This window comes from Pyxicephalus adspersus, chromosome 7 (assembly GCF_032062135.1).
Source record: "Pyxicephalus adspersus chromosome 7, UCB_Pads_2.0, whole genome shotgun sequence".
NCBI classification, from domain to species: domain Eukaryota; kingdom Metazoa; phylum Chordata; class Amphibia; order Anura; family Pyxicephalidae; genus Pyxicephalus; species Pyxicephalus adspersus.
In genome coordinates this window covers 16396543-16423848 of record NC_092864.1, presented here as the reverse complement: position 1 = coordinate 16423848, position 27306 = coordinate 16396543, and the positions used below count along the sequence as shown (strand labels likewise).

General features: G+C 40.3%; 1 protein-coding gene across 2 annotated transcripts; it reads left to right on the top strand.

Moving 5' to 3' along the window:
• The first annotated feature begins 774 nt into the window (after positions 1–774).
• TBC1D24 (TBC1 domain family member 24) lies at positions 775–26908 on the top strand. Of its 2 annotated transcripts, XM_072417644.1 has the most exons (8): positions 775–930; positions 12803–13820; positions 15115–15132; positions 21027–21185; positions 22048–22111; positions 24460–24555; positions 25317–25539; positions 26232–26908. In XM_072417644.1, exons 2-8 carry the CDS (start codon positions 12856–12858, stop codon positions 26408–26410), a joined length of 1704 nt encoding a protein of 567 aa, XP_072273745.1. In that variant the 5' UTR covers positions 775–930; positions 12803–12855; the 3' UTR covers positions 26411–26908. The 2 variants fall into 2 exon arrangements, with proteins under 2 accessions (XP_072273745.1, XP_072273746.1); XM_072417645.1 differs by lacking the exon at positions 15115–15132.
• The last annotated feature ends 398 nt before the right edge of the window (positions 26909–27306 follow it).

Sequence of the window (27306 nt, the reverse complement as noted above, 5' to 3'; positions counted from 1 at the left end):
GTGGTGGGTTGGGGAAGGCGCTTCCTTTATATTATTGGATATTGGGAGAACCCCCCCCCCCGCCCCTGCCCATTGTATAAGTAGTTGGTATTATTTTAGTGATTAGTTGAAGAAAATCTCCCATGTATTTTTGGTAGATGGGAGAAGGAACGCTTTTTTATTATTGGTTGATGGGAGAAGGACCCCCTTATATTATTTGTCAGTAGTAGAAAGGCCCACATATACCAGTGATTAGTAGGAGAAGGGCCCCTTTATATTGTAAAAAGACCTCCAGGTATTATTAGTCAGTGAACAAAGGGCCCCTCATATTAGTTGGGTCTTCTTATATTATTAGTTGTTGGAAGCCCCCCGCCTTCTCTGTTATATTAGTGTCCAGCCTATTATGGGTATTTAATGAATGTTTATTTTCAGCTGGGGGGTGGAGGGGGCATTTGGGCTTTATATTCTCTTAAAAATTCTCTTTACCGTATACCAAAGAAGTGGAGCGCAGAGTTACTCTTTAACACATTCCTTATTCTCATACACATTCCCTTTACCGTATTCTTTTGATAGAGCCGCCAGCACGCATGCGCTAACTAGCGGACTTTGTTATAAGCCGCTTGGGAGGCGGGGCTATTTCTTTATTGACAGCATAAAAAAACTAGCGCGGTGGAGGCGGGGCGTAGAGTTTGAATGACAGCCCAGACGAATTGAATTAGTATTGAGTGGGTTAGTAAGGGGCGGGTCTTTCCAGAATGAGTGACAGCTACGGTTTTACGTGAGGGGCGTGTCGTGTAGCTGTCTGTAAGGAGCAGGAGAGAGGAGGAGGCGGCTATAAGTGGAAGAGAAATGGCAGAACGTTAAGCCTATAGAGGAAGATAAAGAGTGAGGGAACCCGAGGGAGGCCTGCATGTATCGTGCTGATAGACACACACTGCCTGGGAGACTCAGGTACAGGGTAATGGGCTCTGTAACCAGGACAGGTGTGCAGGAAGCAGGGGGTAAAGGTGTATGAGGAGGGGGAGTGGGGGTAACATATGGTCCCTGGGGTGATATATATATATATATATATATATATATATATATATATATATATATATGGGGTGTGCACTTTCCCATTGGCCTCATGCTGTCCCTAATATAAATAGGGGGTGCAAGCTGTGACCTGGGGCACATGTTGTTCCTAATATATATAGGGGCTGTAAGCTGTCCCTTGGTGTGCGAGCTGTCCAGCTTGCACACATGTACATTACGCCATGTATCTTTCTAGGCTATGACAGATTGGAGCGTCATACAGCATAGTCTACAGCACATGGTAAACCCCCCCCCCCCAACCAATTCCGTGTTCCCTGTCCCTATGATATTCTTGTATGGGGTGCTGTTTGATATGAACAAGTCTTAGATCAACCCAGCTCATGTCTTACCATGCACGTGCCTTTGTGAGCTTTGAATTTTGCAATAATGTGGTTTTAGCCGTCTCTCCTTTGTGTTCACTCGTTATGTGCTGTTATTACTATGTGCTGCAGAAAACACAACGCTCTCCATTGCCGATCAGCGCAGCGCCATGGTGTGAACAGGACGGGTTAAAAACAAAGATTTGGGGGGACTGAGACTTTTGGTTGGATTGAGGAACCCCTTCTAATGCAGCTGGTGAAAATAGGGCTCTAAATGTCAGAGGATGGTACGGCTGATGGTGATCCATTGGTACACTGGTGGAAAATCTCAGGGACGACTGATATTGTAGTGTCAGCACAATAGATAAGTATATAAACCTGAACTGGATAGCATTTGTTTTCCAAGGCACCAGGTATCAATTGCTTAGTTTTAGGTTGTGTTCTTGATGCAGTCAACATGCTCTCCAGTGATGGCTGCATGGTGTTTCTGGTTTCCTGATGGTGACAACAATGCGCTATGTCATGTGTGTTGATATGTCTTCTTCTAGTGTCCTTCTGAAGCCCCTGTGACAATCAGATAACACAAGAGCACAACTGATAGAAAACGTTGTCACCCTATACCATGAAGTACCTGAATCAGGATCTTCATAGCTGTATTCTTCAAACAAAAGCTTCACATTAAGCGGAACTAAAGTTTCATTTTAAAAATTGCAGAACAGGTCGGTTTGGTATTGCAGAGTGGACAGGGAATGACCCTTCTACAATATAAACTGATTGTAAGCTCCTAGGTACGCTGCAGCTCCGTGTATGATGCCAGGGATATGCTGGGTATCCTGGCATCTCGGGGCTGCCAGGACTGAATGAACTCTTATCACACATACACTTGAGATGTCTGAAGATCTGACACCCGGAAGAGGAGAGGAAGACGAGGTCGGAGCCCCCGATAATAGACCTGCCTAGTTACAAGTTTTTAAATTTAGTTCTCTTTTAATATTGATCTAAACCCGCATTACTTGCATATCCCAAACCCCCCGTCACCATGTTCTTCTTTTCTTCCTGGAGACAATCTTCGGTTTGCTGTGCCCGGATTATAAAAAAATCCTACATAGATACATGGGACTTCATCCATTCCCGGCAGGTGCACATGGGATTGCACATGTGCGTCTTAGCAAAACTACAGCTGGGCAGCGATCAAACAGGTAGGAACTGATATAGCAAAAGGGACATCGAAGATACAGGTATGGAACTTCAGTTCCACTTTCAAGTCAGTGATGGATTTTATAGGTTGTGTTTACATACACTCCATCATAAAATACTGCTGGCAGCATTCAGAATATTCGACCTCCTGACCATCTGGCTTCATTGCACATACAGATGTGTCATGGCTCCTCCTCCCACCCTGTACTTATAGGAGAACGCTGCGGAGAATGGCGCCGTCATTGTGGCCCCACTCTAGAATCCCCTAACAGAATCCAGACTTCCTTGATCCAGTCCCAAGATTGCTGGAAAACAAGCAAGTATAATCTGTAAACCTTAAAGGCAATGTGAAGTGAATGTTTGCAGCAGTGTAATTATATCAGTGGCTGGTATTATAACAATAGTAATTCTTGGAAATTCTATACAAAGATTCTGTAGTGTTGCAGCTAACCTGTGTGATCCAGAATGTGTCATGTGCTGATTTAATTATTACTCCAGCAGGTTGCCTATACCCCGGCCATGGTGCACTGATGTGTGACACCATTCTCATTTAAGAAGAAAAAAAAAAAAAATTGCACCCTCGGGTACCTGCATGTACTTTGATTTTTAGTTTCATAGGCTGCTGTACCCAGAGAAGCTAATACACAAAACTTCAATGTCAGCACAATCATTCATTTTAAGCATGTAACCAAAAAAAAATAATAAATCTTTATTTCACATTCCTTTGTTGTCAAAACACAGCGAAGTACCATTTCTGTGTTTGGAGATGACACCAATCTATGTAATGGAATTATTTTTTTTTTTTTTTTCATCCTAACTATGTAACCAATAATAGGGTCGTGTTTGACACATGCATATAAAAAAAAGTAAAGTGGACTTGTCACTAAACTGATAGTAGCTGCCATTGATGAACCCATTCTATATGTGTGCAGATTTTTTGGTTTCAGTCACACAGTTGAATTCATACCAATGAGCTACTTGCTGTATGGCAGGTACTAAAGCATTGTTTGCATTCCCATAACATAAGGTACATCTGGTGAGATGCACTGCAGTTACTGTGTCATTCAGAACAAAATGCACCAATGCATGTAAACTAAAGTTCTTCTTTGAAAATTTGTGATCAAGCAGCTCATTGCTGCAGAAAGGTGCAGGCAATGTCCCTTCTAAAATACAAACTACCTGCCTGATCCTTGTCATCTTCTGCAAAAACCCAGCCTGGCCAACCCAGGACTGAATGAAGCACGCAGGAGTTAGGCTAGGTACACACGTGTAATTATTATCATTTGAGAACAAACGATTAACAACCTATCAACGATTATTTTGAAGGATCGTATAGTGCACGATTCTGTACATGCTGTAACGATACGATTCTTCAAATATAATCTACCAATAAAGTACACACACACTAGATACAATCGTTTGAACGATGCAGGAAGTGACATGTAAAGGAGAAAGTGTACTGCAGAAACATTCACGATCACTGAACCACCGTACACACGATAGATAGTGAACGATCGTTGCCCAATCAGATCAGCCGGGACGGTCGTTTGTTTTCATTGACACTCCTCGTTCATCGGCATCGTTGGCCAGTCGTTGCACTTTTTTGTTAGCGATTATCAGACTATCGCTCGATATACGCTTGTTTCCAACGACAATTAGTCCAGAAGAGGATGAAAAAGATGGCAGCACCTGTGGCAAAATGGGGACAGCTTAGTATATTTAGGAAAATTGTTATCTGGTTTATTGCAGAAGGGACATCAACTGTCCCTTCTGCAATAAAGTTTGTCTTGTCTTAATTTATTTCTAGAGTTTAGTTCTGCTTTAAGTGTGTTTTTGTTTTCTGTGGTACATTTTCCCAGGGGATAGATCTGTTTGCTTAGCTTTATATTATGCTTTATAAGTTTTACCTTGCACCACTATTTTATTTTTGCGAAAGGCACATTTTCAATACAATATTAGAATGTGTTCTGTAGATAACATTATTTATTTATTCTATCAATTCAAATGGAAAAGTCATTTTCCTACTTTGAACTGGTATTGTTTGCTGAACAGCAACTCATCTTATGTTGTAAAACTACCAGTATCTTGCATCTCCCCGAGACCGCTAAGTTCAATATATCCCATGATATTGCATGTTGCTTATGTTTTGGAGCATTTGAAGTCATGATTTTTTAGGCCTCCGCTTTTTTTTTAATGGGAATCACATGCCTTCCCTTAACTAGTGGCTCACAGAAGTCAAATTACGTTTTACAGAATATAAATTCAGCGCTTTTTCTGTGCAATGACATATTTCTTGATGAAGTAAACAAGTTGTGCAAAACTGATACACTTGTATGGAATCCCTAAATGAATACTTGGCAGGAATGATTGTGCCTACTGTAATAGAAGGCCATGAACGTATGTCCCAAGACTCGTACAGATGTTGGTTAGCCATAGATAAATTGTAGCTTGCATATATGGTGCAAACTGTTTATTTTACTGTTCCATGATAAACTAAATTAGGTAAATTGACATGGAATGACCCACTGCCCTGCAGAACAATCAGGATGACATAATAGTAAATTAGATTTATCAGGTGTTTTTATCTGACTTCTCATCATTCAGGTCTATTCTTATATTGTGTTATTCTGTGTGGCTTCTTGCCAGCGGCTCGAACACTTGCATGGCAGTTCTGGTTGTTAAAGAACCAACCTCTGCTCATGTGACACCAGGTTGCAGTGATCATTACTTGTTTGACTCTCCCTGACGCCCCTATTCATACGCTATGGGGCTGCTGTTGCTTCATGTAGCATCTCCCCAAATGGCAGCAGTTCCTGGGGTGAGGAAGCCGTAAATGCCCTGCAACCTCATTGTCATTTGTGAATTTAGCCTTGTACTATACATACCGTATATGTGTAGCGGGAGACACAAAACCCCAACATAGGGTGTTATTATTAGTATTATTTTTATTTGGTATTAAACATGATTTATATAGTGCCAATGTATTATGCAGTGCTGTACATTAAAAAAGGGTGTTGTAAACCATAGGGTCTTGAAGGATGCTGGTTGTCAGATCAAGGAAATTTATGACCCTGGTCTGTTGGACAGTCAATTTCCAACCAAGACATTTTAAAAGAAGACAATTTTATATTTTAAATGGGAGATCAAGATTTAATATCACACTCAGGTATGCTGGCAATCAAAGCTGAAGTTGCATATGTGCAGCTCAGCTTTTTGAGATACCTGGTACTATCAGGTAGGTCAGAGGGAATATTGAAGGGATATTGCCTATCCCTTTCTGCAATAATAATGACCTGCCTAAACACTTGTGGAACCTACGCTTCGTGTAATGTCTCCCCATTATTTGGTGTTGGGATGAGTCCACACTTGTGGGTAAGGGCAGGAGTTCCATGATCGCATGTTGACCAGCCAAGATAAATGAAGCTGTTGAATCCAGAAGACCAGTTAGAGCCTGCACAAATGTCACGCTGCTGAATCTTTTCTGAAAAGGTCATCTATTCTTTCTGACAAGGAAGCTATACAATATAGTATAGTCATAAAACCAGCACCGATTTCCAAGTTCTCTACAGTCCCTTTTAGCCGGTTGTACCACCCGGCACTTTTCAGTAACCATCTGGCTGTTTTTGGGTGGTCTATGAAGAGTTGGGTCACAATACTGGGGCTTCCTCCCACCTACAATTTCTTCCCACCCGGCATAAAAAAAGGCCTGGGTTTAACACTGGACTACAATGACTGCATCCTACTTTAATGGCTGCACAAAGCATGAGAACTGTTCATGGACATACAGGTCTTCTTAGTTGTTGTCCCATGGGAAGAGGTCACTTGCTATCCCTATACCTGAAAGTACCAGGTATTTCCATCATGAAGGTTGCAGGGGCTGTTGGCGATGGGAATTTGTAGATTAGATCTCTTCGTAAGGAAGGTAGCATTGTTTGTGATTTCCATTTAATTCTCTGGAAGTTCTGCTTTCATACATTTTCTGTGCTTGCTGAAATGTTCTTAGCCGAATCGAAGGAATGTACACTGTGATATATTACATTTTTGTTTTTGGGTTTAGATGTGCTCCGAGCTTTTGTGTAGCCTTCAGCTAAAGGAAGCCAATGTCCCTGAATCTATCATGCTTGTATTTTGTACCCGTTCACCAATCTGTCTTGTGGTTCACACATTGTCCTCTTGCCATCCATGACTTATGTCTGCCCTGTCTCCCTGCTCTAGTAGGCATGGTGATAAATGTTAGCGGTGCACTATGGGGTGTTATTTCTTCACTGCTTTTTTTCCCTCTATGTTTAATCTTGGCAATTTCTCGATGAAATATAGTTTACATTTTCCCCCTCGATTGCTGCTTTATGCCTCATTTTTCTCCCCTCGTGGCTGGTGGGCTGTCATTTTGAATAATTGCACTGCATTCTCTAGAGCGTCTACCTCCTCCCTTCAGATTGAATGTTCCAGCGAATGTTGGAGTGTGCCGGCAGCTAACGGGCCATATCGGCTATTTTATGAACAATGGCATCATTCATAGAATCATAGGTAACAGCGCTTGCAGTGATGTAATTTCAGCTCATCTTTGTGAGATCATCCTCGGGCCTGAGGTCAGGCGTTGGCTGGGGGCCACCTACGCCAAATTGGTTTGCATCTCGCAAAGTATTCTCCGTATCGATGATTAAAGGACCATACCATCTCGCTTTTGAGATAAGAGTCATGGAATTTAAAATACACACTGGCTCATTTATCAAAGTCTTTGCCATAACTAGATTCCCTGTTCACAAACAACCAGTCCCATCTAAGATTACCCTTAAAATGGAAAAATGGAAAGAAAAGCCTTGGAATACATACAAGGAACTCAGCGTAACGGCCCTGTGGGGTCATTCATCTTCATCCAGGCATGGTTGCAGTATATTGGCCACTTTTTAACCTTTTTTTGATTAGTGCTATTGGAACCATTTTTGCTCATTTGCACCGGGGGTCCTCCAGAGATTGCTAGGGGTTCCTTGAGCAATGAGCAAATATACCTTTTAGGTCAGTATAAGTGACACCCCAATTATTTTTTTGTCTATTTCTAATGGACATTCTTTCCAATGACCAGAAATGTAAGAGACATTGTTCCTACTGACCACCACACTAATATACTGTGAGCTGTGGATATAGTAATTATAGAAGGGGTTTCCTGAAGACCTGAAAGTTATTTTAAGTGTTTCGCCATGTTAAAAAGGCTGAGAAACACGGATCTAATATATGCCATTTTCTGTATGTGGAAAGTGCCAGCTGTAAATACGGTTAGGCTAGTTCCACAATGTAATTCAAATGTTCTTTGGAAGGTTTACTGTAATTAGTGATAAGGGCAGAGGGAGAAAGAATTACAAAGAAGATTCTGGATGCAGACTCATCCATCTAAAAAATGAAGTAGTGGGGGAAAAAAACCCTATTAGGACAAGGAGCAAAAAAACATATTTCTAATTTCCTAATTAGAAGGTTTGGCTTTGGATACAATAGCCCTGATTTGTTAAAGCTTTCCAAGACTGGAGAAGATAGACTGTCATGGGTGAACCTGGAATGGATTTGCCATTAGTTGGCAAATGTTTTCAATCCTGGACCATATCCATTCCAGATGGAAATTTGCTGGTTCACCTGTCTTCTCCAGTCTTGGATAGAGTCCATTGTTTCTATCAAATGAACACTGCAGTTTATTCCACAGGTGAAAAAATTATTTTTTGTATGTAGCACCTATGCAATGACACCGGATAAGTCGGTTGCTTCTCTCCTTCAGCTGCGTCCAGCGCTGTCTGCTTTGCATAGATAGCATCGGTCTGCTGGCCCTGCCGCTCTCATTGCATGTCTGCCTTACTGATTAAAGTCTGGGTGCTTCTTGTAACGTTAACCCCATATCCTTCCAGATGATTCTGATCAGTGAATGGTATGATAGAGGTTACAATATATACCAGACATAACCAGGTGAGAAAAGTATACAAAGTGAAAATGAATACTTTAGCCAGGGGGACACTTCATTGATGGCTTCACTGGTGTGCCATATCTGTGAGTCAAAAAATGAGTCCCTCCTTATTCACACACATCGGCCCTATTCACATGCACGCACACACATAGGCCCTATTCGCACGCACACACATAGGCCCTATTCGCACGCACACACACACACATTGGCCTGGTGCATAAGAACAGATCTGCTGCCTATTTTACAACCAATCATTTTTCTTAAGTCCCAAAACACTCCAAACCTGTGTATATTTTTCCCTCTCCATTGGAATTCCAATCAAATCAAATTTTTACAGTGCTCCTGACTTTACCAGCAAGTCTAAATGATCTGCTCCCCAAAAATCATCAATCATTATTCATCCGCTGCTGATTTACCTTCAGATCTGATTGTCCAAAATCTATTTGGAAATGAAAAATCCGGTGTGTAATGGACCCCCAACCATTATATCACAAATAAGGGAAGAACCTTCATTGATCATTTGCTAAGTTAATATTAATAATAATTAGTATTTACATAGCGCCAACATATTACGCAGCATTGTACATTAAATAGGGGTTTCAAATGACAGATACAGACAGCGACACAGGAGGAGGAGAGGACCCTGCCCAGAAGAGCTTACAATCTAAGAGGTTGGGGGAGAACATTTAGAAATTTTCATTGTGCCTAATCCATAACAGTTAAAGAAAATTCTCTTTGGTACATTGTATCAGCTTATATCATATTTTGTTCCTTTCAACATGTCCATGTGCACAGGCATATTCCACACATACCGGGTCCTCCGATATAAACTCGGTTATAAATTCCTGGCTCCTCCACATGTGTATTCCCCCCCCACTGTGCCATTATGATTGTTTTTACCAGTTAAGTGATTTTGCATTATAAAAAGAATTAATTGCATTTTAATCACTCTGCCACAACAGAGTGCAGCTCAGACCATTTGCTTGTATTGAATTGCTGGTGTGGTTGTGCCCTCACTTGCAGGGTGCAGCAATGCCGAGTGACATTTAAAGCCGGCAGCTATTTCTAGGCCGATCTAAGTGTGTTTAATCACATTACAGGGTTTCATTGATTGGTGCAATGATTCTGTAATGGATCTGCATGGTGCCCGGTCACCTCTCCCTCTGCATGTTGTGACTGACGAGCAAGATGGAGTCAGTGTAAAGTATAAATAGGGTAATTGTTTCACATGTAGGCATGTTAAAATTAAAGACCTACATTGGGCAAAAGGAAAATATAAGCTGTTGTATTTTTATTTAATCACATATGAAAAAATTTTTTTGCAATGTCTTTTCCTCAGCCGACCTGCTAAAAACATTGCACTTCCAATGTGCAGGATATTGTACTTTTTTGTTAAAACAGAACTTAACACGTGATACTTTCCTGTCCCCATTTCCCTCGCAGATCTCCTTTCTTCCTGTAGACTATCATCTTTATTGGCCGGGATAACATAACTCCCAGGTGAGTGTGCCGGAGCTCATTTAGTCCTTGGTTGCACAGGGGAAGTCGGGAATGTCCCTTTTCCCAGCATCCAAAGTAGATGCCGCGCATGTGCAGCTCAGCCATTTGCCAGATACTCAAAACAATCAGGCAGGTAGGAAGATTTATTGCAGAATACAGGATATCGCCTGTTTCTTTCTGCAATAACGATTCTTAAAAGTAGAACTTTACTTCTGTTTTAAAGCAGAACTAAACTGAAAAATAAAAAAATTGCACTTGCCTTTAATTCCACAGATCCATTAATCACAGTGTAGCTTTCCTCAGTTGGGTCCCGTGCCGTTCTGCAATTCTCCTTTGTCCCAGCACCGTCATCTTCAGCCTCTTTCTTCCTTCACACTATGTCAGCCGATCTCGCGCTGTGCAGGTGCAAGATTGGGTGACATAGGCTGCTGTAAGGGGGCAAAAAAATCGATCTCATTGCGCATGTAAATTCGCCTTCTGCACATGCCAGAACTGCGTGTCCACACAAAAAAGGTGTTGCATTAAAAAAAAAAGGGTTGTCAGCATCTCTTTCCCCTAATAGAAAAAATGTCTGCGATTAGGGCATGCGTAGAAGGAGCAACCAGAGCCTCCCGGCCTGTGTGACGTAAGAATCCCAGGAGGCTCTGCGCTCCCAGCGATCAAGACTGAAATGGGAGGTGCTGTACCATTTGTTTTTTGCAAAAAAAAATAACAAATAGTTTATATTTTTCCTTTACATACAAGGGTTGTCTAGCCTTTTTATCTAGAGTGAAAATGTTGAGTTTAGTTCTGCGTTAAGCAGGGGTGCTGAGTGATCGTAGTAAATTGCAGAGCCCCCTCTTGTGGCCAATCTCTATTATAGTAACAACATGGAGAAATAAGCATGTGAAAACTGGCAGGCTCAACTTGTATTGAGCTGGTGATTAATTTTACATTCACTGGCTCTACATTTTCTTTTATATTATTACAACATAATTTTTTTAAAATATTTTCTTTCTGCTCAAAACAATCCAAGGGAAGGTACAAGGTACAAAAAAACGTTATAAACGTCCACTACCAGCTAGGTTCAAACGTGCAGGTTTGTGTAAGGTTATGTACACAGCCTTATACATATGATCCCCCTTTTTAACATGGGGGATATCCTTGAAATAACATTCAGATCTCAAGGAAACCCGTACTATGATTACTATCCACAGCTCACAGTATATTAGTATGGTGGTTAGTGGGGTGAATGTCTCGTACATTGCTGGCCATGGAGACAAATGTAATCCTTACAGATAGCCAAAAAGGTTATCCGTGTCCATGGAAATTGACCTGAGAGGTCTAAATATGCTCATAACTCAAGGAACCTCTAGCAACCTCTGGAGGAACCCTGGTTGAGAAACCCTGCTATAGATAATTATTGCCGGAGATGAACAATGATTTTTTTTTTTAGGCGGAAATCTAAATCTAGCGGAAAGTACAGTAGTCCCCCAATGCTGTTTATTAATTTGTCGGATTCATTATTATTCTTAATAAACAGGATGTATGTAGCGCCAACATATTATGCAGAGCTGTACATTAAATAGAGGTAGCAAATGACAGAGAGATGAATGACTGAATGGGGGCAGACTGCTGTACTTTCCTATGAAGAGGTCAGTGTGGTGCCCCTTGCTCATCCTTCCCTCTCCATAGACAGTGCCGTGTGTACAGAATTCGTTTGTTTCTAGTGATATTAGAACTATCAGGAAAGATTGTTTCCAGCAACATTAAACTAAACAATGTACATGGCCTGGGGCTGGTTTGCAATGAATAACTGCAAGCCCCCCAAATTCATCCTAGCACAGCACCCATCTATAGGGTGAATATACAGAGCACTGTATAGGCCTACACTGACCTTGTAACAGGCCAGACACTGCAAACCAGTCTGCTGCAGTAAATTCTATTACCGTGTCGGCCGTTTTGTTACCTTTTTTAAATACATACCCTGAAATATGTTAGATCTTCTCCATTTTAAATGTGTAACCTTTGTGGATTTACCATTCTGAATCTTGTAGTTCTCTGACTCCATCAAGCTATAATGCTGTGCTTTGTGGCCGAGTCATCTGGTGTTGAGGTGTCATCCCTGGATTGTGAATGCAGAACGCAGCTCCTTTCCTCTACATCAGCAACATTTGGGACCTGCTGGGGTCATAATATCTGCTGTATTTGCACATGCTGGTGGCCTGGCTTTCATTTTGCGTAATATTGTTAGCAGGCCTCCGTATGTTAGAATAGGGTGTTTTGGCTAGACCACCTTTCCTCTGGCACTTTGCATAGTTTGTACATGGCTGTTTAATGTTTTAACTTCGGTTTCAAGTTATCTGGGTCACGGCTGATGTTATCTTCACTACTGCTGACTTTATGTAATGCTGCCTGTCTAAAACCCTGCGAACAGGAGAGTGGGATTGTACAAACATTTACTGGACCCAACGGAACAGGCCTCTTGTATTACAGGCATAGTAATTGTTTATCCAGATGGACTTCTGAATGTATTTTCTGTGATGTCTATTCTTCTGCATCTTATATTAATAATGGCCCCCGGTACTTTGGGGTACTTTCCTGGTGGCACCCAACACTTGTGAGGTTAAAATTAATACATTATATTATTTTGCAAAGTCTGCCTTGCATTAAGCCATTCATAGCTTCAGTTTCTCCTAAGATAGGGAATGAGTTTAACATTTGTTTGGTAAATTTTGGTGGCAGTGACAAAAACTGGGAAACACTGAAATATTGGCAATTTATTACTTTTGTTTTCTGCTTTCAGGAAGCTATGAACTGAAAACTGCTTACAAGACAATTTTCTGGTAAAGATTAGCCATGGATGACCCCGAATATGGCCGCTTCGTGGACTGGGATAAGATGGAAAATGGTGGCCAGGAACTGAGCCCTAAAGTACTTAACTGTAATGATTTACAGGAACTGAAACAGCTTTCCCGTCAGGGATATTGGGCCAAGAACCACTCACTACGGGCAAAGGTATATAAAAAGCTTATCAAAGACATCCCTTGCCGTACCGTGACACCGGATGCCAGTGTGTACCGTGACATTGTGGGAAAAATAGTGGGCAAGAGGAACACCAGTACATTACCACTACCGGAGTTTGTGGATGACCGCCAGGTTCCCAGCTACTGTTTGAACTCTGAAGGGATTGGAGCAGTAAGGAAAATCATTATGTGCATCTCAAATCAATTTCCAGATATCTCCTTCTGTCCTGCACTGCCCTCTATTGTAGCTCTGCTGTTGCACTACAGCCAGGACGAAGCCGAATGCTTTGAAAGCGTCTCTCGAATTTTGGCTTGCAATGACCCGAACAGGCGGCTTGTTGACCAAACTTTCTTAGCATTTGAGTCCTCTTGCATGACGTTCGGGGATCTAGCAGGAAAATACTGCCAAGGACCTCACAAGCTCATGGTAGCAGTATCTGAAGATGTCATGGAGGTGTATTCTGACTGGCAAAGATGGCTTTTTGGAGACCTGCCCTTTAACTACGTTACACGGGTGTTTGATGTGTTTTTAGTGGAAGGTTACAAAGTTCTCTTCAGGATAGCGCTGGCTCTCCTAAAATTCTTCCACAAGGTAAGAGGTGGTCAGCCCATGGAGTCAAATAATGTGAAAGGAGACATTCAGACGTTTATAAAGGACATTAACAAATCGGTGACTCCAGAAAAACTCTTGGAGAAAGCCTTTGCTATCCGGCTCTTCTCCCGTAAAGAAATACAGTTACTTCAGATAGCTAATGAGAAGGCTCTGATGCAGAAAGGCATAACTGTGAAACAGAAAAGGTAAGCACAGTGGGTAAGATTACATCAAATACATTTGTTAACTTAAAAAAAAAAAAAAAACAGAGCTTGAATTTGAGATTACACAATATATGCAAAGTTTGTAAGCAAAACCATACGGAAACACAAACTCCATCCAATATTTTTTGGTTGAAGATGAACTAGCAAAGAGTTTATATTATGAGAGAGAGAGATTTATGGGATTTTAGTTACCCTCAGTATTTCCACTTAAGGCATTGTAAGGTCTTCTTTTTTAGGAGCACCTGTTAGGGAATTCTGCTTCAATGTATATTTTGAATATGCACTCCAAAGGGGAAACCAGAAGCTTAATTTACAGTAGCATTCTGGATGTCAGCCATGAGGAAGAGGTTGTCAGCACAGAAGGCTTTTTGTAGGTACAATCTTAAAGAAGTTGTCCTAGTTAAACTTGGTACACAAAAGCAACCAACCAATCTAATTGATTGGAAATTTCAAGTCGCTGGGCACATGTGTAATATTCTGCACTGATAGTAGTGATCAGAAATTAGATCAGATTTGATTTAGTAATTTGTACATACAATGCTTGTGTATGTCATATGTCCAGATATACTTTGCTTTTGCTTGCACATTATCTCCGCCTTCACTAGCCCGTTCGAAAAATCCTATCTCTGGTACCCAGTTATATCATTATTTCTTGTCCTTTTTTAGTAAACAGAACAACTTTTAAGCTTTTACCTAACGGGCATGTTTGTTTGTTTTTTTGTTTTTGTGTTTTTGAGAGCCTTTCTCTGCCGGATCTTATCAAAGTGTTTACTTGAAGAGCCATAGTGGGTCTGACTGCAGGAATTAGGTACCACTTTGAAGGTTTGCTGGACAAGTTGTAAGTTCCCCTTGCAAACCCAGACCTGCAGAATTGTTCTAGGATAAGGTAAATGTTATCCCGGGCTCATTCTCCCCACTCCAGGAACTCTGTTCACCAGAGGCAGAAACATGTGAATAAATATCGCGTTACTTGCTTTAGCTGATTGCAGTCCCATTTTATTTAAGGCAATGTAGCTCCAACATGCCACATACCATAATACATAGCACATTACCATGCATTCAGGTTCGCAGAATCAGAAAAAGGTGTCTGTTTTTTTGTTATTTCCTTTTGTGCTATTTTTTTTTTTACTAAGATTTGCCTATAAATGAATTTCCACATCCTAATGTAGTTGTAATGTATTAAAATGTTTATTATCCTTTTTTACCAATAACTCTTGTTTCTTACTTTCCTTTTCTTCTCTTCCTTCGTCACTTCCTCTTCCTGTCCTTTTTCCAGATTACAGTCTCCAGTCCGGTAAGTGGCCTCGCTGTGTCCTGTTCTTTCCTGTACTTGACTCCAGCACTGTCTGCTGCTTCTTCTATCCTTCTAGTCCATAATTGACACTCCTTGGCTGACTAACTAACCCGTGATGCAATCCAAGCCTACAATAAGTGGTTCAGCATGCGTTGTGGGCACAAATTGTTTGAGATGTTGCTAGGGAAAACATTAGCTTTACTGGCTAATATAACAGGAGGAAAACGAACACAAAGGAGTTATAATTCAGCATTAACAGAGCTCTGCTAAACCTATTTCATAACCTCATCGCTGTGCATGTTAAAGAAAACCTGTCATTAAAGAAATCTGGTGCCTGAAAATACTAATTGATTCATTGCCGTGCTGAGCTTCTGGTTTCAGTAATCCTAAATTATGAGTTGGGAGTTTTAAAGGACAAGTTTATGTAATATTTAACTGGTAAAGTTCTGGCATGGTGCTGTCTTTGCACTCATGGCCCAAAGACTAATATTCTGTACCAATCTCGCAGGAGCAAGTATGTGGCATTTTGGTGTGCAGGTAGTTTGGCATTAGATGTTTACCAGCTGGAATGTAAACCATGCAGAATGCCAACATTGTAAGAAGAGATACTGTAATTATGCATCAGGAGAAGGGATCACCATGTGTTTAGGGGATGATGGAGTGTAACTGGGGGCTGTTAATAATTTGTAAACTTTTTCTTTAAATATACCAATACTATTAGTACAGTCCCCCTTTCCCCAGTCTATGTTTTATATTTATTTGTCTATTATATCAGCCATAAACACATATGTTGTGTGTCCGCCAAAGAGCTGCACCATCAAGCGTCTCCCACATTCTTCCACAGTGACATTGTCAGTTAACTCCAGTGGAAAGTCCATGATTTGTCCCAATGGTAGCGTGCTTTGTATAGGAATAAATGGAGATTGCGGTGCACATAAATGAACAGTTAGTGGTGACAAGTTGCATGGGCAGACATTTGTAAGATGCTATTGTTGATTTCTTAAAGATGCAGCCTCTGGGACTGGTTTTCAGAGATTCCCTGGGAAGGAATACAAATGCAACCAGTGAGGTCAGGGCAGGGCTATGGCTGATGATCCAGAGAAAGATTACAGAACCAGCATGGAAAGGTAGAAGTTGTATTTGTTAAATTTACCAGCTCTTGCTTTTAAAGAAAAATCCCAATTTTTCCTCTGTCCTGGGTTCCTCAAAGTCCAAGTATCATTCCAACACTCCAGCAGTATAGCATTATTCAGAAGTCACGCAGCTATAAAACTCTATCTGAGACAAAAACAGGATATCAGCCTTCCTCTGGCACCTGACCTTGTGACAGATCAGCATTTCTGATTTCATCTCTGACCTCCCTGTTAGCTGACATCTGTATTGTTAAATACCAATTCTCACAATTATTTAGAAGTCTGCTTTATAGTATCTAACATAACACAAGAACAGAAACATAATCTGTTGCAGTTTACCCGCCCCTGCATGTGGTGTCTGACTCCATATACTGTATGGAGAAGTAGTGTAATCACTCATCTTTTTCCTAGTAACCTATGGGGTGTGATCTGTAGTTCAGGGAGAGCCACGAACAATGCTATCCTAACTTCTGTGCGCACTGCTGTTACTGGTTTACTGAATTTTGAGCATAACAGGTTTACATGTAGGTTACAGTGAGCCTGCAATCTGTGGAATATTATACTTTTATTTTTGTAGAATACACCCTAGGCACCTCGTTGGCACTATAAAGGTGAGCTAAATTTTAGTCTTGTATGGACCGAAGGCATGTCCTTCCCATAATGTGAAGTGTGGATTGGGCAGTTAACCCGTGCCGCTGGAGTATTGAGTGCAATAGGGCAAAATTTTAGTTCTGTGCAGGCTAGGCGGGTAACATCAAGCCACACAATAATTAGATCTTGCACATTTTGAATCCATTCAGCAATGGCAGCCTTCCTATTCCTTACTAAAAAGATGTGATCACTATGTTTGTTTATCTTACCATGCTGGGATGGAAAGGTGATCCAGACAAACCCAATGTTCAGAATATTTGGTGATAATTGAAGCGTGGTGAGATGAGTTGCATATCATTGGTGGAGTTCAGTAGCCAGACCTCCCCACCCTAATATTCTACCCCTACAAAACAAATATGCAATGAGATGAAATGTTTTATATTTAAAATTTTATATTGTTTTTTAAGGAATGTAACAATAAATATTAGGGAAATTAGGGAGTCACATACAACAATCAGAGTTTGAACATATCTTTTCCCACTGTGAGTTTTCAATAGTTTACATCAGGAAGTTTTAATAATAAAAAAAAACTGAGCTGAAATTTTTTTAAAGACGCCTTAATAATGTGGAACTGGTCTAATTTTATAGTGATGAAGGTGGTGTTTTATTGGTTAGTTTTGGTTGGGGTTCCTATACATTTGCAGGTAGCTATGTGTGTTTGATAGAAGTTAGAGCTGCAAGTTTATTTCAATTTGGGTCAAGCTTTGGATTAAAAACACTAATAGTCCCAAACAGAAAAAGAGAAATAAATAGTTATTTTGTGGAAAATGTGCTTTTCCCCTGATTTCAGACAGGACAGCCTTATTTTACCCTGCATTCTTTTACACGCTGTCCTTAGATTTCTGGATGGTTGGCAACCTTGCGGTCATGTATCCCAGACAACCTGACATAATTAATTTTTAATGCTTTATTTATAAGGCTGCTCTGTTCACGAATGGCAAATCTTTTGTCAAACGCCAACCAAGTGAAGGCTGGGAGAGAAGAGCAGAGAAGAAGGCATGAAATACAATACCAGCTTATTGTCTCTCATCGCATGGCTAATGGCAAACTCTATGCGCTTCCCTCAAGCATATCCATGGAAATACTAACTGGGGTGCATGTGTAATAGGACGGGGGCATGGTTAAAGCCTGTAGGAATTCACTGGGACTGCCAGAAGGTACAAAAATTCTTAGGAGGAAGTTAAAGCTTATAACAGACAAATGCAAAAGTGCTGGTAAATACACAGCATTGTATACATACACACACAGTGTTTAACGCAGAAATTGTTTTAAAGTGGTTGGGAAGAAATTCTTGGTGGGTGGCAGGCCCTGTATGTGTATGTGACCCATCTCTCTTTAGTACCACCCAAAAACAGCCGGGTGGTTACTAAAAAGTGCCGGGTGGTGCGCCCAGCTTAAAAGTGGCTGGGGAAAACACTGTGTGTGTGTGTATGTGAGAGAGAAGATGGAAAGTGTTTGATAACTGCTTTAACTTGTAAGTGTGTATTATTATTAATAATATTAAACAGGATTTATATAGTGCCAACATATTACGCAGCGCTGTGCCCTAAATAGGGGTTGCAAATGACAGACGAATATAGACTGTGACACAGGAGGAGAGGACCCTGCCCCGAAGAGCTTACAATCTAGTAGATGTGTGTGTATAATATATATATATATATATATATATATATTATAGTGCATTACACAATTTACACTTACTATCAGCAGTCTTTGTATATGAAGGTACCAATTCACAACTGCAGGTAAACTCCGCTGCATCCAACCACATTGGTGTTTCTTCCATAGTGGTTCCCAGTTTGTGTTCAGTGGGTTGAATAGACGACAAATTGTCAGAAGATGCAAAACCACCATCATTCTTTCAATGAAAAGCATTCCTTTCAAAAAAAAAAGAGCATGGGGTAATAATAGCTTGAGGGGGTTTATCAGGCAGTGCAACTGTCCTGTAAGCACCTCCTAACCTAACCTTTCATGTAATCAAGTCCTAAAAGACTCAATGAAAGGTAAAGCACAGAAGCAAATTTGATGTCAAATTGCTCAAGCAGAATTTTATAGAAGTTTGTAAGTCCTACTTTGGAAAAGTTTGTCCTTTGAATAATATCAGTAGCCTAGCCAACGGAGCCCTGGAGAGCAGTACAGCCCAAATGGCTTTATTAGAGTAAGTTTTTAGAAATGGATTATTAGACCCTTACAACAGACCACATGCACTTCTGTTATTTGAGTAATCCCTAAATGGCATAATTGCTACCAATTCTTGGATCCATTGCAACACTTGTTAAATTTTAGCTTTGCAACCACGGACTAAGGGTTGTCATTGACCAAATATTTATTTCCGATCTTGAGAAGTCTTGTAGAAATTCCTTTTGGTTTTTTTTGTTTTTTTTTTTAACATTTTTTTATTGAAGTTTCAAATTTTTACAACAGACAACACTGAAAAGGGACAGAGCATACATTGGTACATTATTACATTTTTTTAGAAACATTACTTTGTTTCTTATAAAGCAAATAATATTAAAAACATACATTAATCAATTATAAAAGAAAAAAGAGGAAACAAAGAGAATAGAATCCCAACATTGTAACCAAACTATTGACAAAATAAGTTGCTGAATTAGAAATTCCTTTTGTGTCGCACCTTTTTCAGGATGTGCTGTGGCCTTGGTTATAAGGATGTGTGAAAAGGATAAAGATAGCGTTCTGTATTACAGAAATTTGCAGAATACGTACATGCAGACTAGTGTATGATATTGCTGTGACAAATACACGACCCTTACAAATATTAAGCGACTTGCTTGTCGAGGGCTATGTGTGACCCGGTCATGCTAAGCAAAGCAAATGTCAAAATAGCCTTGGTGTGTATATAGCAGGCAAACACCTTTGTGATTCTTGCCACTTGTTCCATGGGAAGTGTAATCTTCTCCGGCTTTTCTTCTGTTCCTAAGCAACAGCTAAGCTCAGTATGATCAGAAGTGAGAAGAGGGCTTCGGTATAGGTAATTTTCAGCAACAGCAGTGCTGGGAAAGAAGAGCAAGGCATTACCCATTTTTATATTTGCACAACCTGTGTGCATTGCCATTTAGCAGCAGCACATTTTTAATATTTGTGTGTGTGTGTGTGTGTGTGTGTGTTACCTCCACATTATTTCTGCAAATAGTCATACACGGAATTAGAATTATGCTCAAAGTCTGGATTATCAATTGAAGCTTTTAGGAAATATTTGCCTTGCTGCTGTGCACCTATGGGGCTAGTAAGTTGCAAAGATCCATAGCTCAAACAAAAGCTTCTTTTAGTGTAGTTGGGTGCCCACATACAATGTAGGAAGCCATCTTTATTAAGTTAATGGCCAGTGTCATCAAAAATATATTGATTGCAGTTCATCTATTGCTAGCACCAAAACAAAGAAGGGGAGCAAACTTATCGCTCCTACAAAAATGCTTGTGTGGTGAGGCTATATCACAGATGGACCGACATCTTTGTAAGATCCGGGCTGAGAAAGTGATTCTCTGCAATCTGAACATCTGACCTCTACAGGTGCCAATTCTCTCCTAGATCAGCAAGACCGGAATGCATATTGAATGTAATGCTTATCCGGAGCATTGCTGTATATGGCTAGCTTTCCTCTAGAACAGCATTTCTTATCATGGGGGCCGAGACCCTTAAAATAACTTTCAGGTCTTTAGGGAACCCTTGCTACTATTACTATATCCACTACTATTTATAGTATAGTAGTGTGGTGGTCAGTGGGAAGAATGCTTCCTACATTGCTGGCCATTGGGAACGCCACCCTTTAGAAACATTGGTGTTAGGTAAACTGACCTAAAGGATACAAATTTGTTCAATGAACCCCTAGCAACCTCTGGAGAAACCCTGGTTGAGAAGCACTGATCTATAAGATAAATTATATTGTAGAGCAGTGAATATAATTGGTTGGACTGCACACATTTCAAGTTCTGTAGGTGATTGGTTCTCTCAAACTCAAGGCAAAACCTTTTCTAGAAACAAATTCCACAGAAAGAGACTAGATCTGCTTGGAGCTTATAAAATGGATATATAGATAACATGTTCTACAAGTCAGGCTAATCGTGATTTCTGTATCGCTGTGTCTGACAGACAGAATGTCCATTTGGCTGTACACGCTGAAAACTTCACATCTGAGATTGTGAGTGTGAAGGAGATGCGAGACATCTGGTCCTGGATTCCAGAAAGATTTGCTCTCTGCCAGCCGCTGCTTCTCTTCACCAACCGGGAACATGGCAATAGTCTTAGCCGGTAAGCACCTGGGGTTTCTTAAAGGATGAGAACCTCTGCCTGGATTTTATTACTATATTGCTGTGGGGTAAGTGTACTCTTTTTGTTTATAGAACAGGATGCCCAGGTAAATCTCTCCAAGAGGCACACAGACACCAATATAAACCTAATAGAAGTTCTTTTACACCCCTTTGTTTAAGCAAAGAGCCTTCTTAAGAAGACTGGCACCACTCATCCATGCAAATCACCCACCCAAGGTTTCTACATAAAGCCCGCTGTACACTCTAGAATAATACCTGGTTGAACTTGGCATTTTGAAAAATAGAATTTGACTATTCACTTGATAAGCAGCTTCCTACCCCAAGTTGACGGATGCGCCTGTCTGCCCTTAGTCTCAGTGAGTTACACTTTCTATTTGATGAGTGTTACTCATATCGCAGAGGTAAAAGTATCATGGTTGTATGAATCTTTTAACTTTTGATATTTCCCCTGAAGAAGTGGGAAAATACCTGTGAAACGCGTTGGAGTTTGTTGTTAGATAGCAGTCCTGTTATGGAGCTCTGCATATTTTTACAAACTTTGAATCTTTTGCTACATGGTATATAAATTAATTCAAAGTGTATTGATTTGTATTACTTATACTTACTTAAAGATTTTTTCTATTTAATGTTTAATGTTTTAACAGCTGATACTTACCACAAAACACCCACTTTTTTGGCCTCTCCACTTGCGGAAACCATGGGTCTAATGGCTTTTTACCCTTAATATTGTTATCTAGGGATGTGGCAACCGTTTCATAGGTGTTTTATGAGGAATTTGTTTGTGTGTATATAAAATTTGGGTTGAACTAGATGTGTTTTGGCTGACTTTGGTTTGTTTTCAGGTTTTACTTGCACTGTGAAGGACATGAGCCCACCCTACTCCTGATCAAAACCAGCAACCAAGAGGTGTGTATGATGGAATTGGCAGGCTGACAGCAATGCCCTACCTCAGATCTGCAGTACAGATATTAATTAGAATGATGTTGTTCAGTACAATGACTGCAGGTTGCAGCACCATCAGCACAGACACTATCTGCATGTATAGTTTCCTCCGATACACATTTCTTCCCACATCCCAAAAACCTACTAATAGGTTATTTGTCTTCCTATTAAAACCAACCTTAGACTGATGGAAACAATTGATTAGGGTAGTGACTTTGGGACATTTTGGATTTTGAGCTGTCGGGATATCGACAAACTTGAATGCAATTGCAGACCTCATGCAGTTGCTGTCCTTCAAAATTTAGAAGAGGACCCTAAAGCTAAAATGCAAAATGTCATTTGCAGCTTCCTGGTAAGTTTTGCAGTTTTGAACTGCAAAAGCTGTACATTCTCCATTTAAGCTATGCTTCATTTCATGTATTTATTGCTGTTACTAATATAAATCTCAACATATAATAAAACATGAATTGCATCCAAAGGGAGGGGGGGAGGTCGTGAGTATACCTAGGCAGCCAACTGTGTCTTCTGTATGAATCCTCCTCCAGTGTTAATGCTATGATGATATTTGTACATTAACAAAGTACACATTGCTTTACAACAAAATAAACATTGGAAATAATTCTCTAACACAGAATGCTGTGTGTCTTTGTCAAGGTACAGAAGCTGCTTCCGTGTGATCACTGACTGGCCCTGTTGTAAAAAGACAACCTTAAGTCTTAAGTCATTTCTAAACACTTAAAGACTCTTTTCTTAACATTAATATTTTTTAACATTTTCGTAACAGAGATGAAACATGATTAGGATAGTTGAAACGACTGTGACAAGTATAAAGGCAGTAAAGAGATCTTTTGGTGTTTTGTATTGCTCCTCAGTGTAGCCAATCCCAGCCAAGCATCGGATTGAGTGGTTTTGTAGCTAATTATTACAGGGAAAGAATGCAATAAGGCTTTGCAGAACTACTAACAGGAAGCAGAGCCTGAATATTTAACATACAGATGCCCTATGGTCATATAAAAGTTACAAACTGCAAATATTTATACTATGAGATGGTTGTAGACCCTACATATTAAAAATATTGGTAAAAAAATAAGTCCCAACCTTGGACTTACAAGGACATTTACAGGCAGGCATTCTGTAACTATGGTCCAATGGAAATCTGCTGATATGAAAATGAGATATCTTAACTATGCAGAGGTCTTTCAACATCAAACAATTGCCTAAAAACATCCCCCAACACTAAAAATGACAAAATGGAGTTTCCAGGGAGGACCTTTTACCCACCACTAAACTTTTTCAACATCTGTTTGTGATAGCATTGCCTTCAAGTCTTTACAAACTTTTTTTTACATATATAATAGTCTAATTTGCACATCTCTGCAGGAATTGCCACATGTTTTTTTTCCTTGTCTTTAATTTAAATATAGGATCAGTTTCAAAAGTTATCTTCAATGCTCGTAACCTTACCTATGTGCTCTTCTCTCTAAAATCCTTAAGAGTGCAATGGAGCCATAAGGAATCACCTAGTAATATTGTGTGGAACCAACCCCCTGGTATCAGTATAACAGGATAGTGTAAGAAAAAACATATTTAATAGGTATGAAACAAAATACATGTTTTTATGCACTACCCAGTTATGAACCATTTGATACCCCTCTTTTATACACCAAATCTAAGTCTATTCACTCTTTGCCTTCTTATTCTGCTAAGACCATGCCTGGTACTGAAAGCAATGTCTGCTTCTATTTCCTGTCCTTTTTAATTTGCTGAATGGTGTATCCTCATAGATCCTTACTACTTCTGTATGCTGTTGATCATCATTTTTTCTGGACTGTTTATACCTTCCTGAGCTCTGCTTGGTAGCATTCTGTTTACTGTGCTGATGAGAGCTGACAAGCTTGGAAAGCAATATTCAAGATGGCTCTTAGTTAGAATCGTAAAATATTTACGTCTTTCTCGTGTCCTAACGTGATAATAAAGTTCCTTCTCTGATAAAGTAATACTGCACTTTGTAAAACTGTCTGTAAATAGTTATCATTGTTACCTTGTCTGCTCATATCTCTATGATAAGTGAAAGTTACAGTACATACCTATGTTGTTTACAATCTACCTGATAAAATCCACAACATTGGTAGATTGAGCACAACAGCTTTACAATTTGCATTTCCAGGAACATCAAGAAGAAATATTTTTCTCTTTTATAATCCTGAATATATTCTGTTACCAGACTTCGTATGTATATGTTGAAAAACAGACACAACTACTCGTGTTAAATGAGCATGTTCAGTTTCCTTTTTTTCTCCACTGCTTTCTAGGTGTGTGGTGCCTACCTGTCTACTGACTGGAGTGAACGAAGGAAAGGCGGAAACAAGCTGAGCTTCTTTGGAACTGGGGAGTGTTTTGTCTTTCGGGTAAGAAGCTATTTTAACAGTCAGTAAGGACAGACCTCCTCTTTGGGGTTCCTATAGACTGCCCAGTATTTACACTACACCTAGAAATAAGGATTGCATAGCAATAAAATGCTATAAATGTTAGTGGCCTGACATTGGATGCAAATGGTTCATTATTTAAGTCCTTTATTTGGAACAGGAGTGCAGATCAGGAGTTCTGACTTGGCTTGTTACTCTGAGAGCACTTTGGTCAGACAGCCTGGGAACTAAGATTTTTAAGGTCAGCAAAGGCAGGATTTGAAATGTTTCTGTTATCCTTTTAGGTTTGTCATACATAAGCTGTAGACTCTCAAGCAGACTAGATGTTCCATGCATTATAACTTTTTGTAGGGATCACATCCCTGGAAACTACAATGATTTGTTTCTAATCGTCAATGTGAACCAGAGCTTTTGGTATGCGTTGGGATGGAAAACCATCAGGCAGAGTGTTGGCCAGTGGCTCTCAAACACCGGGGCATTTATTAACATATCCTTCAATATTTTTATACAGTTCATGGGCCGCAAATGGATAAGGAGCCAAGGATTATGTTTCTTAGCTGACATCAGTGCTTAGTACAGCAGCCCTTTTTGGGTCATTGGGCAAATGACCTTTTTGCCTTTGTGTCAGTCGACCTGCATATTCAACATCTCAAAGGGAACTTCAACATTGGGACTTTGTGAGCACTGTATACATGGAAGACATCATTGTTCAGTGTCCTAATCCATTTTTATTATATATTTAGCTGCAGCCAGAAGTGGAGCGATATGAGTGGGTGATCATAAAACACCCTGAGCTTGGAAGAGTAGGTGCATCAGCGGACAAAGAATCAAATTCCTCCCAAGACACAGCGGACGGTACAGACCCTTCTGATCGCCTGTCTCCATTCCTGGCCACCCGCCACTTCAACCTCCCATCCAAAACAGCCTCCATGTTCATGGCTGGGAGTTCAGAATGCATCATCATAGGTGAGTGGCTTGGTGGAACATAGTTTATTATTCGGTCTACATTATTATAACATAATTAAATTTTCCAAATGTATTTGAAATCTGCTCTTCCCTGCCATTTATTTACAGAGTTGTTTATACAATGGCTTGGTGTGCGCTTTCCCAAATGCTGACCTTCTAGTATTTTCTGTGCTTTGGAATTATTATAATGCCCACCCAAAGGCTGATATTATCCATAGCAGGCATTTACCCTAAATGATCAGCTTTCCTATGGGTGTTCACAATACTTCCTCTTTGGTAACGTAAATTTAGCATCTGTACACAGCCTAAGGTTGCGTACACACGTTAGATTCACAGTCGTTTCCAATGACAAAATATTGAAAGGTGAATGAACAAGTGCTGTACGTACAACGGCGTTCTGTTGAGAAGTGGGGGGGGGGTAAGAGCAAGTGGCACCCCGCTGCTCTCTCCTTCCTTCACTTCCATTGCAGTCGTTCTTCTTCCATCGTTCATCGATCTGCCAGGACGGATTCATGAACGACGTCGGTCAGCCTCTAGACGCATGTCAGATTCTCATCTGAGATGAGCCCTGAGGCTTGTATTGTGCGAGAATCATCTGATATGTACAGTATGTAACCCTACACTAAACTCTGCTGCCTTATCTTGTTGTTTGTCTTACTGAAGGACCCCGCCTAAATCTTTTCTTCCACTAGGTGGCGGGGATGGACAAGCTTTATATTTGGACTCTGATCTGAATTATGGAAGAACCAGCCACTGCAACACTTTCAACAACCAACCCCTGTGCTCTGAAACCTTCCAGGTGTCAATATTAGAGGTGTGGGGCTTTAAGGACAATCTTCAAAATGAAGAAAAGCCCTCAGCATTACCTTGAGTCATTTAAAGAGCCAATGCACAGTTCTGGGACAGCTGAGCAGGTACACAAAGGGTCCTCTGAAGCCGCTGGTCTGATGGACTGATAAGTGTGTGTGTTGTTTTGTACAGCGGATGAGCACAAAGCTGTATCATGGAACCATACTGTGACCTCTGATGTTGCTCTCTGAGATTAAAGATCTGTGTGACATACCCATTCCAGAACATATCAGCCGTTCTTATCATTTAGACTTTGTACCAGCATTGTATAACTTCCTCCCATTCCTGATTGTGTGTGCTGTGGTATCTCTGACTGGTGTGCTTGTTGCATGCAGCCATTTGTTGTACTTGTCTTCATGTATATCTGTGTTCAGTCTTCCCTCCTCCTCATTGACAGACCAGTGATCATTGGTAACAATAAACAAGAAACCATAAAAGGAACCTGGCTAGATTTTTTCACTTGTCCTGAGTCTGTCTCCATGTAATGAGTAATTTTAGGAATAAAAGTGAATCTCAGGCATTGCTTACTCTTGTCTTTTCTCTTTCTATATATTAATCGTTCAAAAATAAGTTAAATTGTTCGCTTTATAGTAGACTTTAAACTATCCAGTTCTGAGTTTTATTGCTGCAATCTGCGGAAGTACTTACATTGAAGAATACAGATTCATCACTATCCGATGATTGGAAGTTGCTAAATGGGGCTTTTTAGAGATGGGTGAGGGTTGAATAGGTTTCCAGCTCATGTTTGGAATTCCCAGAAGCTGGGTGTATTTCCTACTACCATAAATAGCATTATTTTTTTTACAGGCCACATCTATTCAGATTGTTACTGTATTCTGTGTTTTTCCTGGAGTTGTGCTCCATTGGGCGCTCTGTGCCTATAATGGGTACAGCTGCTGCATTGCAATCATGTCTATC